The 18,373-nt window shown below is 42.0% G+C and overlaps 1 protein-coding gene across 6 annotated transcripts in view; it reads right to left on the reverse strand.

Annotated features, from left to right (window-relative positions):
- The window catches only part of ehbp1 (EH domain binding protein 1), a 153,354-nt gene that overhangs the window by 76,049 nt on the left and 58,932 nt on the right, over window positions 1–18,373 (reverse strand). For all 6 annotated transcript variants that reach the window (XM_038736974.1, XM_038736979.1, XM_038736977.1 and 3 more), the window contains 2 exons: window positions 2,211–2,389; window positions 1,446–1,494 (listed from right to left, as the gene is read on the reverse strand). In XM_038736974.1, the coding sequence (XP_038592902.1) occupies window positions 1,446–1,494; window positions 2,211–2,389 (228 nt within the window). The remainder of the gene's footprint in view (window positions 1–1,445; window positions 1,495–2,210; window positions 2,390–18,373) is intronic.

Genomic DNA, 18,373 nt, shown 5'->3' on the forward strand with positions numbered 1-18,373 from the left:
GAAATGTTTTCGCTGGTGTAAATGTAGTACAAGGACACATTTTACACATTGAAAAAATTATATTATATACTTTATGGATCGACGGATATCTCTGGAAAGGAAAAAGAAACTGGCCCTGCACAACTTGTCCCCATTCAACAAGAACGAGACTTACATTTACTAGCTAACACCTTGTTTGGCACATCCCCAATGTTGCTTATATACGTACTATATACCCAGATTCTTGAGGGCTACTATGAGCATTTTGGCAGGAGATGACACTTAGCCAATATCTACCTGTGTCACCTCTGTGCACTGCAAAGGAACAACTTGGCCAAATGTATCAGCAGCTGGTGTAGATCTTTACAGAGAAGCTGGTTGCAGCACGCTGGGTACAGTGTTCGTCTATTCACCAGGTATCACCTTCTACGGCATATTCCCATATTTCTTATATCTAACCAATTTCTTCAGGGCTACTTGAGCACCTGGAGGGGGGTGAGGGGCAGTTAGCAGATATGGGATTGGGTCTCTCCCTCTCCCTCCACTGTGGTTATTGTCAACAGGGTAGCATTCATGCCTAACAGGGCCACCAGAGGTTATCGCTGAGCCAGAGTGTGTATGAGAAGAGGAAATCAAGCTGCAGGAACCCGACGCATATCGTTCTGTGTAGCCCTCGGGGGCCAAAGAGGGGACAGGGCGTCTGTGTGTATATACGTGTCTGAGTGTGTAGTAACAGAGTGAAAGGGAAAAACAGCAGTGTGCATTTGTGTGTTTTGCAAGTGTGTACGGAAAAAGTAAACGTGCACGCCAAGAGCCAGAGGGACAGAGTGTGCACCTCAAATTGTAAATGTGCAGATATGATGACATAGGGCAACGAGGAAAATAGGTGTGAATGGGTTATTCAGTTGAGCTTTAGGAGTGAGTGCATATGTGTGGTTTGTATTTGTTAGGAGAGGACAGGAATGAAACCAAAGAGTCAGTAATAGCATAGATACTCACCAATAAACACATGCATACCCCTTTTTCCTGCACACTCTTTTACACTCATACACAAAGCAGTCTAATCAACACAAGACAAATATGTTCTTTTCATATACACACCAACATCAACACACACAAAGCAGAGGCAATTCAGTCTGCTCCCAGCAGGCAGCTGAGTTAAGATAACATCTCACCTCTGCCAGGTGACTAAGTTATGCTTTGGGCACACATGGCCAAGTACGCACATCACAGCAGGGGGAACGTCTAAGGAACACTGTCATTATAACAGTCTGGTTATGGCGTATGTGTGTGATTTGTGAGTACACGCGTTTGCCTGACTCCATGTGTGTTTCCACCATCCCCCATCAAACAAACATACACACTACATCCAGGGATTAATGGCAGATCTCTAAATAAGGCCAAATGGAGATGTGGATGGGAGGGAGCTAAGTGGTGTGAAGGACCCAGCGGTGGCTGCCTCTTACCTTTTTGTTGTTTTCTTTAATATCCTGAGGGTTGAGCGACTTGTAGTCTCTGGAAGAACAGTGGGGAGGGTCGGAGAGGAGGCAGGAAGAGAAAAAAAAAAAAAAGAGTGAGAGAGAATGGGAGAGAGAGAGATAGCGAAGAAGGAGTTGTGTTTAAATATGCATCACATGTAATGGCATTAGAACTGTAACATGCAATTTCATAGCAGTGCAATCAACAGAACTAATAGAGTGGAAAATATGTAAAAATAACACACCGGAGTGCAAAGGCACACAAGCATAAACACACACACACATACAGACATGTGTACACAGACCACGGTTTTGATCAATTATCCTCATGTCTGCTCTCTTGATGGGGCTGCAGGTTTCCAATGTAGTGTACTTTTGAGTGGTAAATACATACATTAAATACTAAACACAAATGGAACTCTCAAAGAGGGAAGTAATAATGAAGTCTGCGTGAGCAAGAAAGTACAGAACTGTCATCTTAATCAAACGCACCGACAGGAGTGATGGATACATGGACACAGTGTGGTGACAAGTTAACTGTGCAAATATGATACCAAGTTACTAAAAGAGGCAAAGGAGAAGTCTTTCATCTAATGTGAATATACTACAGACGTTCACATGACCTTCCTTCTCAAGGTGTCAACAGTCTGGTTTCCACCCAAGTTAGACTTGCTGGTTTAAATCCCAGCCCTGATATTGTGAGAGAGACATCCTCGTGGTGTGAGTGTGTTTGTTAGTTTGTGTGTCTCATACATGATGTCAGGTCTGAAGTGGTGCAGCAGGGCACAGAAAGCCAGCCCATTCCTCCAGGAGGTGGTGAAGTTGGTGATCTTCACCCCGCGGTAGTTCTTGGTGACCTCGCGGCACCAGGCCAGGAGAGACTGGCTAGCATTGGGCTTGCCTCCCAAAACCGGGCTTGGGACGGGGCTGGGCTACAGACAGAGAGGAAGAAAGGGGAAAGAGAAAAAGATTTAGAATTGAATCTTGTGCATCGATGTGTTGATATCCATTTCATATATTAGGCTGTTTTTTGGGTCAAACAAGTTCAATCACTGCAGATTTTTAGCATTTAAGTATAATGAAAATTATCATTAAATGTTGAAAATGAATAATGCGCACTGGAAAGGAACTTCAGGAACTTTCCTGAAAAAAATCTAACCTAAAACATGATGTCAGTGTATTTTTCAACTGGTATTAGAGAATACTACACCTGATCTCCTAACCCTTGGTACTTGAGATTTGGGTTTTTAATAATGGTAATATTTTTAACGTTGTCCACATTTCCACCCCCCCATTCCTCCACGTCTGAGCTCCTTTCATTATATATTTCTCATTAAAATGTTTTACTTAGCAACCTCCACAGATCCAATTAGCTTGCTTTACTGTCATACAATGAACCCGCACATGCACATACGCACGCACACACACCATAATGAAGGGTCAGGCACAAAGCAGTGTATGACCGTGGATAATGTAAACATCTTATTAATTAGCTCCGCCTTTGAAGTCTTATCTGGGTCGAAAGCTTTCACCATTAGGAACCTTTCCTCTCCCAGACTCCAAATCCCACAAATCCTCGGTGGCGTGGAGACAGTGGTCTTCCTCTGACGGCCAGCAGAACCAATGCTATTTTGATTATTCAGCTGGCTATTCACTAATCTGGTTATGGAGCGACAGATATGGGCTAATTCTCTCAGATCATTTTAGAGAGAAATGGCAAAAATGTCAATGAGATTTGATTAAATTCATTAGAGGCCAGTGATCAAAAAGACTATGAAATGTGTTTAGAAAAAGTGCATATTACTATTGTAGACAATGATATTAATATGACTAATAAAGATTTTCTTAATTACAACACACAATATGTTCCTACACAAGATTACATCTACATTATTAGTAAAAATTTAAATTTAGTAAAATATGCAGTATAATTTAGTTAAAATGCACAAGAGATAATCTGCTTTGCTGACCTATACAAAAGACTTTTTAAGGCTTTTTGTTTAATTAATACGACCCTACCAGACTCCAGAAGTCAGGTCTACCATATTGTGCACTTTGTTGTACACTATTGGCTTAGATGGCAACAGCAATATGCAAATTTCATCACAAGGCTGCTCTCACACCCAGGTGATGTTAACTCTCAATGCATGAGATGGTCACACAAGTTCAACCTTTACTTAACCTTTAGTAGGGAAGCGTGAAAAAAACACAATGATTCAACACAGTTTTTAAAAAACACACAGTGAAGCTCTGGAGAAAAGCTCACTACAATATGACTGCTAGAGTCTCACCCCTGTAACAAGGCTTGTGGTAGCCAACCAACCCCCTCTGTTGGTGCCTTTCTGCTACTGCAAGAATAGGAGAGGCACAGAACTGATGGGTGCCAAGACAGATTTGTCATTACAAATTTGGGGAAGCAGTATTATTAGGTGATGGTGTGCTGACTTGAGCATGTTTAAGCCTTGTGCAGAACCCATGGCAACTTGCAGAAGGTTCATTCATGGGGTGTAGGAAAGAAAAGAAAAAGAGAGTTCGTTTCATTTGGACATTTGAAAGTTATGGAAAAGATTGGCATGATGACGTCGCTCCAAGAGAGAGATGTGCTTAAGCTTAATGCTAAGACCTAGAAGTGCACAACCACACTGCTGAATTCCCATCCTAACCTAATTTTAAGACCGTCTGAACCAAAACTCGACTTTGCATGCTTTTAAGCCTGTGACAAGATTAAGCCTGTCACCCTTTATATATTTTAGTTGTCCTTGCTGTTTTTTTAAGACGCTAAAAAATAAATGTTTTTTAATGTTAACAGGAATAAACAAAAGAGTGATACTAAAGCAATATTAGTCTGTTAGCAGTAGTGTATAAGCCCCTGGATGTCTCTTACTCTTCTATTGTAGCAGTTTAACCTGTGACCGCAAGCCTGGAGCCTGCTGAGATGCCACAAGGGCCAAATCAGATGAAAGAGTCTGGAAGCCATCTCTAATAGCAACTCCTCCTAACCTTTGTACCAGAGTGTGTGTGTGTGTGTGTGTGTGTGTGTGTGTGTGTGTGTGTGTGTGTGTGTGTGTGTGTGTGTCTGTCTTGCAGGCCCCTACGGCAGTCTGAGTACAGGGAGACAGTAGCGGGAGCCTGAGGTACAGACACTTGACATTTCCGGCTTTAAAAGAGGGCCTTAACCTTTCCCCGCAGCTTCTCCAGACACGTTTTAGGCAGCCTTGACAATGCCTGCGTGCTACTCACACAAATAGGGGGGGAAAAAAATAAGAAGAGAAAGAAAGAGATAAAAATTCAGAAAGTCAATACCGATTAGAACATGGTTGCAATTACTGTGCATGGATAAGGAGAGAGGTCAGTGTAAACAAGGGATTGTTTGTTGACCTGATCAAATAATTTTAATATACTTAAAATGTCACTGACTAATCAAATGTAATGTTGGCCAACTGAACTAAACTCGTTTCTCCAGGTGTCCTCTCCTCTGCATTTGCCACTGTTTTTGTGTTTCAGTAAAGTGTGTGTGTGTGTGTTTGTAGAGTTTCAGTGTGGAGTGGTCTTCCTCCAGGCCTTCCCTTTCAGTTTTTTTTCAAGTGACGGTTGAAAGTAGCTGTCTAATTTCAGCGCTCTAATTACCTTGGATTAGAGACCAGGTGCTATTAAAGCAATTAGACACACAACACACTTCAGTGCCGCAGACCCTGCAGACACACACAGAAAATACACACCTGTATAACATTGCCAGTGGAAAAAAACAACAACATACATTAGCCAGTGTGACACAGGCTTTAAGGCTCACTCACACACACTCACCCACCTATCGGCATACAGGTGTCTGAGTCAAAGGAATGCAAACAAACATGCAAGACCCCCCCCACACACACACACACACTTCAATTAATAACAAATAGAATAGACATCGAGGATAGTGTGTTACTGAAAAATGACGAGTTAAGAGTCAATTTCTTCAAATTGCATGTTCATCAATGAGAGTGATTCTTTTCTTCATTCCTGTCAGATCAGTTTTTAGAACGATGTGGTGTTCCTCCAGCGACAGCGGCGCGTGACTAGCAGTGACCCCACGTTCATCACAACCCAAACTGATGTAATTTTCTCAATCGGCAGGCCAGACCGTTCCATTACATCTTCTCCAGATAACGGTTTACAAATGCATCAAAACACTCAAGCTTTTATATCCATCAAATATTGAACAAATACCATATCATCTTCTACAGGAACTGGCTGCATTTCCTTAAGACACAAACACGGGAGGAGTGAAATTTTCATGAGCAGCAGAAATGCATCCTGACTTATCAAACAGTTTGCTGTCTTGCCTAAAGGAAGGTGTGCACATATATGTATTGTGTGTGTGTGTGTGTGTGTTTGCCTTTTATCTGTCTGTGTGAATGTCACTGGATGTGTGTGCAACTCTGACACAGCCATGTAGCTAGCTCGGCTCGAGGGTAGGATTAGCGGAGAGCATTGCCTCGGCCCACAAACATTCCATATTAAAAAATGAAAAGGCAACCTTCATTACTATCAGTGGCACATAACCTCCCCTCTTCCTCCTCCTCTGCTACTATTATACACAGCCCTAACAGCTTGGGCAAAAAATACAAGCAACTGACAAGAGATTCCATTATTCCTGATGCCTCAGTGTCAACAACATACATCCGACAGGGCAAAGAAAGAAAAAAATGGAAGAAGGGAAAAGGATGTGAGAGAGAAAGAAGGGGGGTTAAGCTCACTACAATGTCTGAATGACAAGATAGGAGGAAACCTGGGAATGGAATCATCCAGGTTCCTGTTGGTGCTGGAGTCAGGAGGAGGATTTTTGGTGTCAGCAATGTTTTTAGGTGGGGAGCCCAGTATGTGATTTGAGATCTGGAATCACAGGTAAAGCGGATGAACCATGATACGGAAAATAAGAATATTTGTCCCAGGTCAAATTTTAGGTCCTTTGCAAAAGAACAATTCTGTAGCGAGGTCAGAAACTGTTGCCTTTAGACTTGGGCAATAGTAAAAGGGCAGAAGTAATTTTAAATACCTTTTAAAATAACTTAGCAAACATTCACAGACTTACAGCGAGTTGAGCTATACCAACAGTAAACTCCTTTTCACAAACATCATACATGGCGAGGGTGTGGTAGGGGATGTAGGTTAAGCTTAAAACAACAAGATGGAACATTGGATTACAATGCTAACAATTATCTTAATGATTTCTTGGACAAACACTTAAGGCAAGGCCTTTCTCATAAAAAAAAAATATATATATATATTTTTAAAGTAATGACATTTTATTGATCACTGCAGGGAACTACTACTACTACTAAGTTTTAAGACAGACGCTACTACTACACAGTCTACTACTGGATCTTCCAGTTGGTCTCAATCTGTGGTTCTCAAACTGGGGGGTCGGGCCCCTCTGTTGAGTGGACCTAAAGATGCATGACCCATGAATATCTGGCTAATAAGGCTATCTTGCTAACCTGAATCTTTCGTTTATTTCAATTGCCAGAATTGCTTAATGATTGATAAAAATGAAATCCACTTTTGTTGGGGTGGGGGGCATAAACGTTTTTCGGCTTCTGAAGGGGGGGACCTAGTAGAAAAAGTTTGAGAACCACTGGCCTAAATGAAGATGAAGACAAATGTAAACAAAGGCACATAGCATTATACACAATTAAATGAAAGAGTATGGAGGCCATTAAAAGCTGGCCTTTCAGAGTCATAAAAAGATACAAGTGAAATGCGTTAAGTGGCAGCTTTGTCTCTTCCTCTGGGGCACAATGCTTCAATGGAAACTTAACTGGCCACAACCCAATGACATAAACCTACAACTCTGTGGAAAGAAAAGAGCTTCCGTATCTTTCCAATCTCACTTTCATGGCTTCAAAGCAGTGTCAGAGTGTGTCAGATTTGAGGAGGTGTTGAATCTCATACTCTTTAAAACTTGTAATCCGCTCAAGGAGCCTACGGCAAAAACAAAAGTCCATGCGCACACACTCATATACACACAAACTGCGAAGCACACTCACTTTAAATGACAGGGTGTACAGTATAAAAGGCACACATACTGTGTATGCTTACACATTCAGTTCTAATGTACTGATACTGAACAGCAGGCAAAAACTTAAACATACAGTATAAATACACAGTTCAGAAAAGGTAGGCAAACTCACTCAGCTCTTATCCATCCATCCATCCATCCACACACACACACACACACACACACACACACACTTGAAAAACATTAATACCTGTTAACATTTAAGAGGATAAAGGTTAATGCACTTAAGTGGCCTGTCCATCCTGCTTCTGAAAGCGCTCATCTGATTGGCCGGGCTCCAACCACCAACATGCTCAATTATCTAATTGCACCTTCAATCAAAACAAGCAATTTGTTTAATCGGGGTTTTCTATGTCCGACGTCTTCACATTAGGAAAAGACAGAGGGAAGAAAAAAAAAAATGAAAGAAAAAAAGAACGAGCGCCTCGCATCATCTTACCCATGAAATTATGCTTCGGATTTCAAACGTTGCCTGCATGAGAACAGAGGGGAGGGAGCGAAGTCCAATCAAAAGTTCAATTATGTAAATGGAGATGTGGAGTGGATGAACAATAGTGAAGGAAAGGGGGGGGAGCAAAAGGCTGGGGCAGGAGAGGGGAACAAATGTAGCGTGAAAAATAATACACATAAACATACAAAGGAAATATCGTATTACTGTTGTAATCACACTGAGGAGGGGCTCCTTCCAACGAGAGCCGTGAGAGAACGTGTGTGTGCATGTATGTGTGACTGTGCATGTCGCAACTGTTCAGTTAAGTCAGGCTTCACTTTGTGAGTGTGAACAGGTGGAGAGAGAATGATAACCCTCGACTATATGACAGACTGAACCTGCTACCTTTGAGCAAGGCACTCAAGCTGCTATGCCATCTAGCCAGACAATACTGGAGTGTTTGTTTCACAATTGTTAAACAACAACTTTATGCCACAGCTTTGTGTAATATCACTAAGTAGGAATATATGTAAATACATTCATCATACTGGTGATGGGTGGGGGGATTGCAAGTGATTCACTCAGAAGCGGATATGCTTCCCATCTAGCAGTGAACCTGCAGGCCAAGACAGAGGGCCTTTCGGCAGTTGGCTAACGAGATGTAAAATGCAAAAATCAGGAAAAGCGGTTTCCTTTTCCAGGACCATTTCGCTTCCAAGGCCTGTTTTTGCTCCAAAGGCATAACCATGCAAAGCAGACAAAAAAAGAAGCAGAACAGGAGAGGACAGGCAATGATTTGACATTGAAATAAAAACCATTCACTGAGAGAGAAAAAAAAAAGCACCATGAAATAACACAGTTTGGAGGAGGCAGCAGACAAACGAGTGACTGTGCCAGCTTGCAGTGTGCCCACCCGCCCGCTTGCTCGCCTAACGTGTAACACAGGGCATAATGCGGTGTAAGCGCTGGCTTTAGCTTGTCATGGAAACGGCAGTAGCATTACCCACACTCACGCCTCTGCAAATTAGCTTAGGCTGGGGGGGGGGGGACGACATGCAGGGTGGGTAGGGTTTAGGATTGAGTGCGTGCATCTGTGTGTGCGGTAAGGGTGATGGGGCGGGGTGGAGGGGGTATAGGGTATGGAAGCTGGGATCCAGTTAGGGACAAAACAAGACAACATCACTGCTGGTACTGATGGTGAGTCGTTTTTCCTCCTATGGGTTACACAGATCCAGCAGACGAGATTACAAACTCCTTCTGGGCCAATCACTTCTCCTCCTCATCCCCTACTCACAACATGAGGTCTCAACCACCTCTTGTCACCGGTTCAGAGTGAGTGTTCAAAGCCTGTTTCGCCCTCTTGCCTCTTCCTGTACACTCATTTTTATGGCAACACCACCAATCAGTCTTGGTTGTCGTGTCACACACTACCCAACTTGCACTCATGATTTGCAGAAATAACCAAAATGCAGTGCTGCCCTAACTAAGGAGTTTGAATTTTTCAACATTTACTAGACTGACCAGAGTGACAGATGGTGTTAACTAGTGAACCTGTTGGATGTTGTGGTGTTACATAATATTGGCCTGGCAAATTAATTTTCCTTGAAATCATTAATATGCAGCTTTACTATGTATATTTTAAAACCCAGATTTCAAACAATCCAGAAAAATAATCCAAAGGGCACCCATCTCTTCGTTCTTCCTCCACCTGCTCATCTTCCTCAGATAAATAAATAAGCTTCGGGAGAATGAAGAGACGAAGGGGGCTCTTCTAAATCTATAACGTATTAATCTCCTTTAACTGCCATGTTCAACAAACAAATTAGTGGTGCAATGGATTCAGAGATCAGCTGTGATGATAACACCGCCATTTATCAATTAATCTGAACCTGGGCAGGGAAAACTCATTAAGGGGGCCACTTTAGGAATTATGTTCTGCAGGTAAAGAGGCTAACTGTGTGTGTGTGTGTGGGTTCTTGACACAGCAGTTGTGCAACCCCCCCCCCACCACTACAGACTGCCATTGTCCAGCGTAGTGTGGGCTCCAAAGTGATGAGAGGGGTGATAGCACAACCAATTAAAATGAACATAATTACAAAGTCACCCCTTTGACTCCTGATCAGAATGCACATGCATCAACACACACATACTGATGGAGGAAGGGTGTGGTGGGGGAAATGCTACACACACAGGCAGAGAAAGAGGGAAGGGTATGTTATGAGCTTCCAGAAAGAGTGGGAGGAGAAATTGATAACGAAAGTAAAGAGACAAAGAGAAGGAAAAGAACATGTGAGCAATAGTGAGGCAGTAGTAGGTCCTAACATTGAACCAAAAAGGGTACCCACGTGCTCAAAAAGGTCACAACATCTCTGATACAATGTGGGTGCTGCTGGAGTTACTGACTTGGACCAACAATTTACAAATCATCTAACACAGCTTCTCTTTTTTGGCATTTGGTATTAGCTCACAGTTAGCTAAGGCTGACAGGAATTCAGTCATCAGAATGAGGTATCTTTGAGGAAATTTTGACCTACTGAAGCTAGATGAAAATTAAGAGACATAGGATTAATTTTCCTGGTCAATCCCAAAGTCTTCAAAAGTTTTCCAGTGTACCAGTGTAGACTAGACTAAAAATTTAAACACTAAAAAATACTTTGGGAAAAACTCAGTTGTGTGTTTTCTGTTAAGGTGAATAGAAATGTGTTAAAGCAGAATCACCCTCAATTGCAGGTAGTAGCTACTAACTGGGGTCAAATTTGCTGGATTCCAACAAAAGATCCAACCAATGAGTGTGCAAACCCGCTGTACGTATGTCCTGATTGCATTACGATAAAGACAGACAGAACTGCATAATCAAATCTTGTTGTATTAAACTGAGCTCCTGCTAGAATTAAAAGCTATGGGAATGATCCCACTCAGTGATCTAAGAGTTAAGCACTGAAAATGCCACTTTGTATTTCCTATAGCACATAAGAGCACACACCTGCATACCTTAATAGTCCGAAAGAGGGGGTGCTGGAGGGCTTTATACAGAGGCAATTAAAGCCTTATCATTTCCACACCCGCTTTCCTTTCCTCAAACTGCTTGCACGTGCACGCACACACACACACACACACACACTTAAACACATGCGCACAATTTGAAAGACAAATCACTCAGACTAATTCATAAGGTACTTCTAAGGTCCCTTTTAAATTATGGTGAACGGTTGGTTTAATTCAATTAAAATGTAGCAGGGGCCACTTAAGGATGACAGGAGTAAGGTATGGCATGACCAAGTGCGGGCGGTTTTTAAGAATGTGCGGGGGGTCCTATACCTTCCTGGGGTTGAAGGAGTTTTCAAGTGCATGGACTTCTATCTCCTCACCCAAAGCCCCCTTAAACCTCACCCCAAAACCCTGGATCCTTCTGGGTTTAAGCCCACACACACCTGGAAGACTGGGGCAGATTAAGACCAGATTAAGATAAAGTTACCCCTTCTTCGGCCGCTATGTCATTCAAACCCCTGGCCTCTATGACCACTGGATAGAAGGACACACAAGACAAAAAGGTTTGGTTCATTCACATATACACACACACACACACACACACACACTCAAAGGACTTTCTGGTCATCCTCATAAGCCCTATTAGTCTGCCATAGAGCCTCTCATAGCAGACATCAATCATGGAGGGATTAGTCAATTCCCTCTCTAAATGAGTGGCGAGGGAAACTTCCCTTCAACTCTAAAGCAGGTCTCTCTCTTTCAGAGATTACACAGCGATTTGTTTTCATTTTGTTCCATCTTCATCGTTTTCTGTTTGACTTGCTTTTCATTTCTCTCTCTCTTGCTCTGCGTCTCCCTCGTTCTCTCCTGCTTGCAGCTTGTGAGGTAATCCTTGGCAGATAAAACTAAGGAGGACTTACCAAAGGCAGATTACAAGCGGCGCTTTGCGGAAGGCCCTTTTACACCAGTCGGCACGGGTATTGAGGAGAGTGAGCTCTTCGCAGTGCTTAACTTGTGAACTCGACATGCACCCAACAGAGGAAGAGGTGGAAAAATGATATCCGCATTACAGTAACTGGATCAAAATATATCCCTCGCAACACACACAAGATTGCACATTAGTACACATAACACACATACGTCCTTTTATGGTGACGTTTGTAAAATTGAATTTAGAAAAGTCCCTGAATATATATTTACATTCGATTTTCATTTATTCACTTGACAAGATTAAACATACTGTGTGCCCTTCAGGATCAACATTGTGTACCAAGTCAGAGTACCTATATTAGTCTTGTGAGGAAATAAGCTTCTCCTTGTGCAGGTACAGCTTCTTGAAAACCCTTAAATACATGGCTATAACATTTTATCCCAGAATTAGTTGATTCAAAGATTTAGGTATCGTTGCAATGTCCAGTTCACAAAAAAGGCAAACCTAAAACTGACCCTGACACAACTTGACCTACATTAAACTTTTACTTTCAGGAATGTCTTATACCTTTCTCCCTAGCTTGATGACAGCGATGCCCTGCAGCACGAAACGACAACAGGAAGCCCAATGAACGGACCTAAACTGCTCGACAGAAGAAACCAGGTCTTCTCTCTCCCACAAGATCCAATGACAGACCACTCAGAGACTGCAAGTAAGAGTTGGGGAGGGGTCTGCGCTGGGAAAAGGAAGACATTGAGAGGTACTGACTTAGCCTTACTCCTCTCAAGGATTATTCTCCTAATATTACACAGCTTATGGAAAGGCCAATGTGGCCAAGGGGAGCCACGGAGTCTTCAATGTCTTGGTCTCAGGACAGTTTCCCTGCTAATACTGATTCCAAATCACACTGGAATTAATTATTCAAACATGTCTGCAATGAAGATGGCAAAAGTTTATATTTCCTTTAAACTTAACGTTTTATCCAGAAGAATTAACCTTGATCAAGAAAGAAGATATTGAGCGTTTTCTCAACTTCTCTGCACTATGAGGAAAAAGCAAAGATAATCAAGTAAATAACTAAATTGCATTTATTACAATGATACACTTAATACTGGCCCTTTTTAAAATTTGGATTTACTTGATACAATCTATCACCATAATTGAAAACTACGCATAATGAGTACAAACATTATCCCAAGCAAGAAATACAGCGCCCACGTTGGTAACTGCCACGGTGCCTTTACAAAAAGGGAGGCGAACATAGGATTCAGTCTTTCTTCTAATGCAAGCAAGTGAAGTTTGAGAAGTCCTGCACACACATCATTTTCAAATTTTAAATGCTGAAAAAGATTTATTGTTAAAAAGCTAGATATAAACTGTATATTCACCACTGTTAGGCCATAAGCCTTACTTTCTTTACATCCTACATCTGAGACTCTTTGTTAAAGGTATGTCAAAGTTATCAGAGAAGATAGAATAACTTTGGAGCGGATAAAATGATAACAAGACGAGAGACCTTGGAACGGCCAAAGATCAGAAGACCAGAGATGACTGTCCTTGTCTCTTGGGCTCCCCTCTGTCCTCCAAAAACATTCCCACAGTCGTCACGTCAACCTCAGCAACACTTCACTATGCGGATATGGTCCTCTCCTGCCGCGAACCCTGGTGAAAGCTAATTAAGAAATATCGCAGCCTTCTGCGAACTCAATTAAATAATGTTAATTTATTCTAATTTCAATTTGAACGTAGTCTGAACTGAAGGGGGGGCTGTGAAAACAAAGTCTGGGAGAGGAAGGAGAGCTCTGGCCTCTGCCTCCCCTCGGCACAGGAGCTCTTACAACCTGCAAAACTCTATTTAATTTGAACCCTTTCATTAACATAAGTAATCACACAAGCTCTTCTACTGAAGGGGAGAAAGAAAACATACCTCTAGTGTTGGTTCACTTTCTCACCTCTGGAAAGAATGAGTGTGTGTATGAAAGGGAAAGAGAGGGAAAAGTGGTCCAGAAACGTTAGATTATGGTTACGACTACAATGTTTTTTACATTATTATTAAAGTTTGTACTGTGAGACAAACAGGTAATTATGTGATATTAACAAATCTATTTTGCTATTTTGTAGTAAGCTTTATTTTATAAAGCAATCAGCACTTCTAGGATGAGCATATATTGTCAGACCCAAGTTGAAGACGTCTTAACTCCTAAGATTTTTGAGCAAATGCTAAGATAACATAGAACTTTTTTATTAAAACTTTTCCCCACAGATATATGCCAGCTTCCAACTTTTCTTTATATGAAAATAAGGCAAATAATTCATGAAGCGGAAACTTGATGAAAATCCAAAGATCAGAGCATCTAAGTGTAGAGCGGTCTGACTGTGGAATAGCGATGGAGATGAAACAAAAGGAGGAGCAGGGGATCACTGAATTACTGGGAGGGGAAAAGAGATGGACTGAATCAGACCAGACAGAGCTCACAACCCGCCCAACAGGAACTTCCTCTGTTCATTTACATTAATCCCACAGACGTTTCCATCCTTCCAGCTCGTTCACAGATGCTAAACTTAACTTGACGCCTTTGAGGATCTATATGTCTGGACACTGGACAGATACACTGGTGTGAGAGACTGAAGTGCCACTTTCAACAACATGGCATTGGTGAAGAGGGGGACACGCGCCTGTGTACCTTTTCTTTACAACCACCACCAGAGCAGGACCCAGAGGAAGGCACTTAACCTTCACTTCCTTTTGTCAACTGGTCAACTTCGAATTTCTATGCTGGGGAGCCCAGTATTCTGAGTGTGTATTAGGTAGGTAGCTTTATTGTCACAATATAACAAGTTAGAGAGTGAAATTGTGTTTTGTAAGTTCTTCTGCTTCATAGCAGACAATATACATTAATACAGAATCAATTATAAAAATGGTAAACAGAAATAAACTATAATCACTGGAGCAGTGCTGGGGATGCGGCAGCTGATACTTCTGTATCTCTTCCCAGAAGGCAGCAGGGTGAACAGGATGTGGCTGGGTGGGTACTGTCCTTTAGTATCCTTTGGGCTCTGCGTAGGCACCTCACCTCACCGATATCACTGATGCTCAGGAGATGGGTACCATTGATCTTCTGAGCAGCTGCAGGACCCTCCGGTCCTGGGCCGTGCACATCCCATGACAGTTTGTGATGTTTCCAGTCAGGATGCTTTCTATCGCTCCTCTGTAAAAGCTGACAAGAATTTGGCGTGGGAATTTGGCCTTCTTAAGCTTCCTCAAGAAATATAGTCGTTTCTGAGCTTTCTCCACCAGCGTGGAGAAGTGAGATGACCATGTCAGGTTCCCAGGAACCTGAAACTGTTCACCTGCTCCACCTCAGCACCACTGATATAGAAAGGTTTGTGTGTCTTTATATCCTTCTTCCTAAAATCAACGATCAGCTCCTTAGTTTTGCTGACATTGAGCAGTAGGTTGTTCTCTGAGCACCACTCTACAAGTAACTTGTAACTTTTAACTATGAAGGCAACAATTAGAAGAATACCGGTGCTCAGCCTTAGTCATTACAAAAGTCCTCAATTAAACAAGACTCTGGTGTGTGAAATATCAGAATCTGAGCTTACTCTGGGACTGACTAGTATTTTTAGATGGAAGTCAACAAGAAGAAATAGGTACATAAGCGTCTCGGGTAGCGACTGCGTTCACTTTATGTGCTCTACTATATCTTCTGGGTTTTGCAAGGACCTACAGTCTGCTAGGCATGATGGAGAAGAAAACGAAATGCTTTTGGAACCTCCCTAGAGGCTACAGGTTTTACATTTCTATCCACTGACCCTGTATGCTCAATGTAAATCTGCTAAGCATTGCTTTCACAGGTCCCCATGGATGGTCTTAAGATGGAAAAACCCCAAATAGTAACCCTTGTTTCAATAAATGCATTTCAGTTGTTCATTACTGCCATTTTATCCTGTACATAAATTGCCAGTGCTGAACGCGTGTTCCACTGGCAGAAATCCAGAGCTTTGAGCTTAATGTAAATCCTCTCCATATGTGTAATACCTGTGTATAAAGTAAGTGGGTGCACACCATATGTCCTGTAGAAGTCCTGATTTTTCACAGGCTGGCATTGAAGTAGGTGGTTTTAATGCAATGATGGGGAAGATAAAACTACATCTAAGCTGAAGTTTAATGCTAAATCTCCCCAAGTGAATAAATACAACAAGGACAAGAGAGTTAATCTAAGCTAAAATGTGACGCTATTCATTTTAAGTTTATAATAAATATGTATTTTAGTGGCTCACATCATAATTGTCACATTACCTTTCCCACATCTTCTTCACTGCTGTAACTTATTTTATCTTTAAAGTAAACTCTTGATAGCTTATTTGCTTTAGCCATTTTCTTTCTATTCATATCTTTTAAATATCACTCCATGATCACAGGAAAATGATTGGAGCAATAAGCCTCCGACGCTTTCACTTTAAACTATTTGTTGGATGTAACTATGGTGGCTTGTTCAACCACTGAACAAAGTTTCCTTTGCACTGAATAAATGTGTAAAATGTAAATGGGATACAAGACATGCTAATCTCTTTTGGTTAGCAAAGACAAGATTTTCGTTTATCAAAACAGGTATGAGTCATTTCATAGCCTTCAGGGCAGGTTGCAAATGAATAACTGAGAAGGGCGGCTTTCAATATATCAATTTCTATTCACATTCTGAGATTACAACTGCATGTTGTCTTCATGTATGCGTGTGTTTATCTTTGTCTTACACACCAATTGCCCACATGAATAGTGGGTATAAATAAATATGAATAGAGAATACACACACTGAAACCTCATATGAGAGAGGTAGAGGTTGGCTGTGTTTTGGGGGAAGGTTGTAACTGCCCCAATACATACTCACTGAGTCTAAGGCACACTAGAAACCATAAGAACAGATACATACACGAATGCAGGCAAAAGCGCACATCTATACTCTGTACACGTTCATAGTGTGATGATGTGTTGGTTTCGTCTTGGCCTCTCATAGTGGGAATGTCTCCTCTTAATCCTCTCTGACTTCATACATTCAAAGGTCATCTCACAGTCTACACGTGGTTGAGGCGCGTGCGCGTGTGTGTCATAGTGCTTGGTGTGAATAAGAAAGAGAAACCTATTCACACTAGCTGTATATGTCAACAAACCCTGTAGGCCAATGCTTGTTTACTGTGAACATCCCATCTTTCTTTCTTCTATTCCCTGGCCATCTTCCTTCTCTTCCCCCCAATGTTCTCCTTTCCTCTACCCTTCACTATCTTCCACCTATTCTCCTTCACTGCACCCCCTCCTCTTCACTCATCACCCACAATTCATTCTTTGCATGCTTCCCTCCCTCCTTCCGTCACAAGCTCCAGAGGCAGGGGCATCTCTTGGCGAAGTGTGGCCCACCACAGGCCACTGGCTTTGGGTAATTAAAGTGGTTTAGGCCCCCTCACCCACGGTCACAGGCAACTGCAGCTGGGTGATAAAGGCACTGTGCCATAATTACATGGACGGCCAGCATCACCGCCCAGCTACACTAAAACAGTCAGCTAGCCAGCTGCATGGAGAGGAGGGACCTGTGTGTGTCTGTGTGTGTAAAAGTAACTGTATAGTGTGTGTGTATGCACAGGGGGTCAACACCCCCTTGTGATCGCTCTGCTGTAGTTAAGCCCCCTGTGTTTAAGCCCCACATAGGCTCATTGAACCCCCCCCCTACACACACAAACACACACATTTTTAACCCCCACACGTCCCCACACCCCCAGCCAATCATTCCCCACCAGTGGTCTGACTCCTGCCGTGAGTGTGTGTGACCATCAGCCATTTAATTAGACCCAGCCATGATTTACCTAATTTAAATAAATAAATAAACATACGAAAACACCCCAATAAACAAATACCTATATTCAAATGAGGAGCTAGGGAGTTTCATGAGCATAAAGAATGGGGTAGGAGATGGGATTGTGCAGGCGGAAAAAAAGCTAATGTAAGGACCACTGGATGTGGACACACAAGCGCGAACACACACACACACACACACACACACACACACACACACACAAAATGCTTCAAGTCACTCACTTATAATAACACCTGCTACAAAGAATCAGTCAGAATGAAAAATAGTAAGTTGCCTAGGGCTGTGGAGTTTGGATTTTAGGGTTCAGTTTATGTTAAACACAGCCTGTGTTGCGATCTAAATTAGATTACATTATGTTTATTGTATTTGGCAAATTAATTGAAACTTTGGTCTTCCGTCAAACACTCCTGAAGAGTTAATGAAGTCAAACATAAAAATTATACATACAATTGTATGTCTATATGATAGTGAATTCAGAAAGCAAAAGAAAAATTGCACTGTGGGTTTGTTGGGGAACTCTTTAAGAGAAGCTGAGCCCCCCTTGACTGTCCCCGTAGTCTAAATATTGCCATAAAGCAACATGTTACATTTACATCATTATTTCTGATAAGCCTGTTCTATACAATTTACGTTTAA

Source organism: Micropterus salmoides, unplaced genomic scaffold (assembly GCF_014851395.1).
Source record: "Micropterus salmoides isolate LMB-PRFRI ecotype aquatic unplaced genomic scaffold, ASM1485139v1 Ms_hic_scaffold_22, whole genome shotgun sequence".
Lineage (NCBI taxonomy): Eukaryota > Metazoa > Chordata > Actinopteri > Centrarchiformes > Centrarchidae > Micropterus > Micropterus salmoides.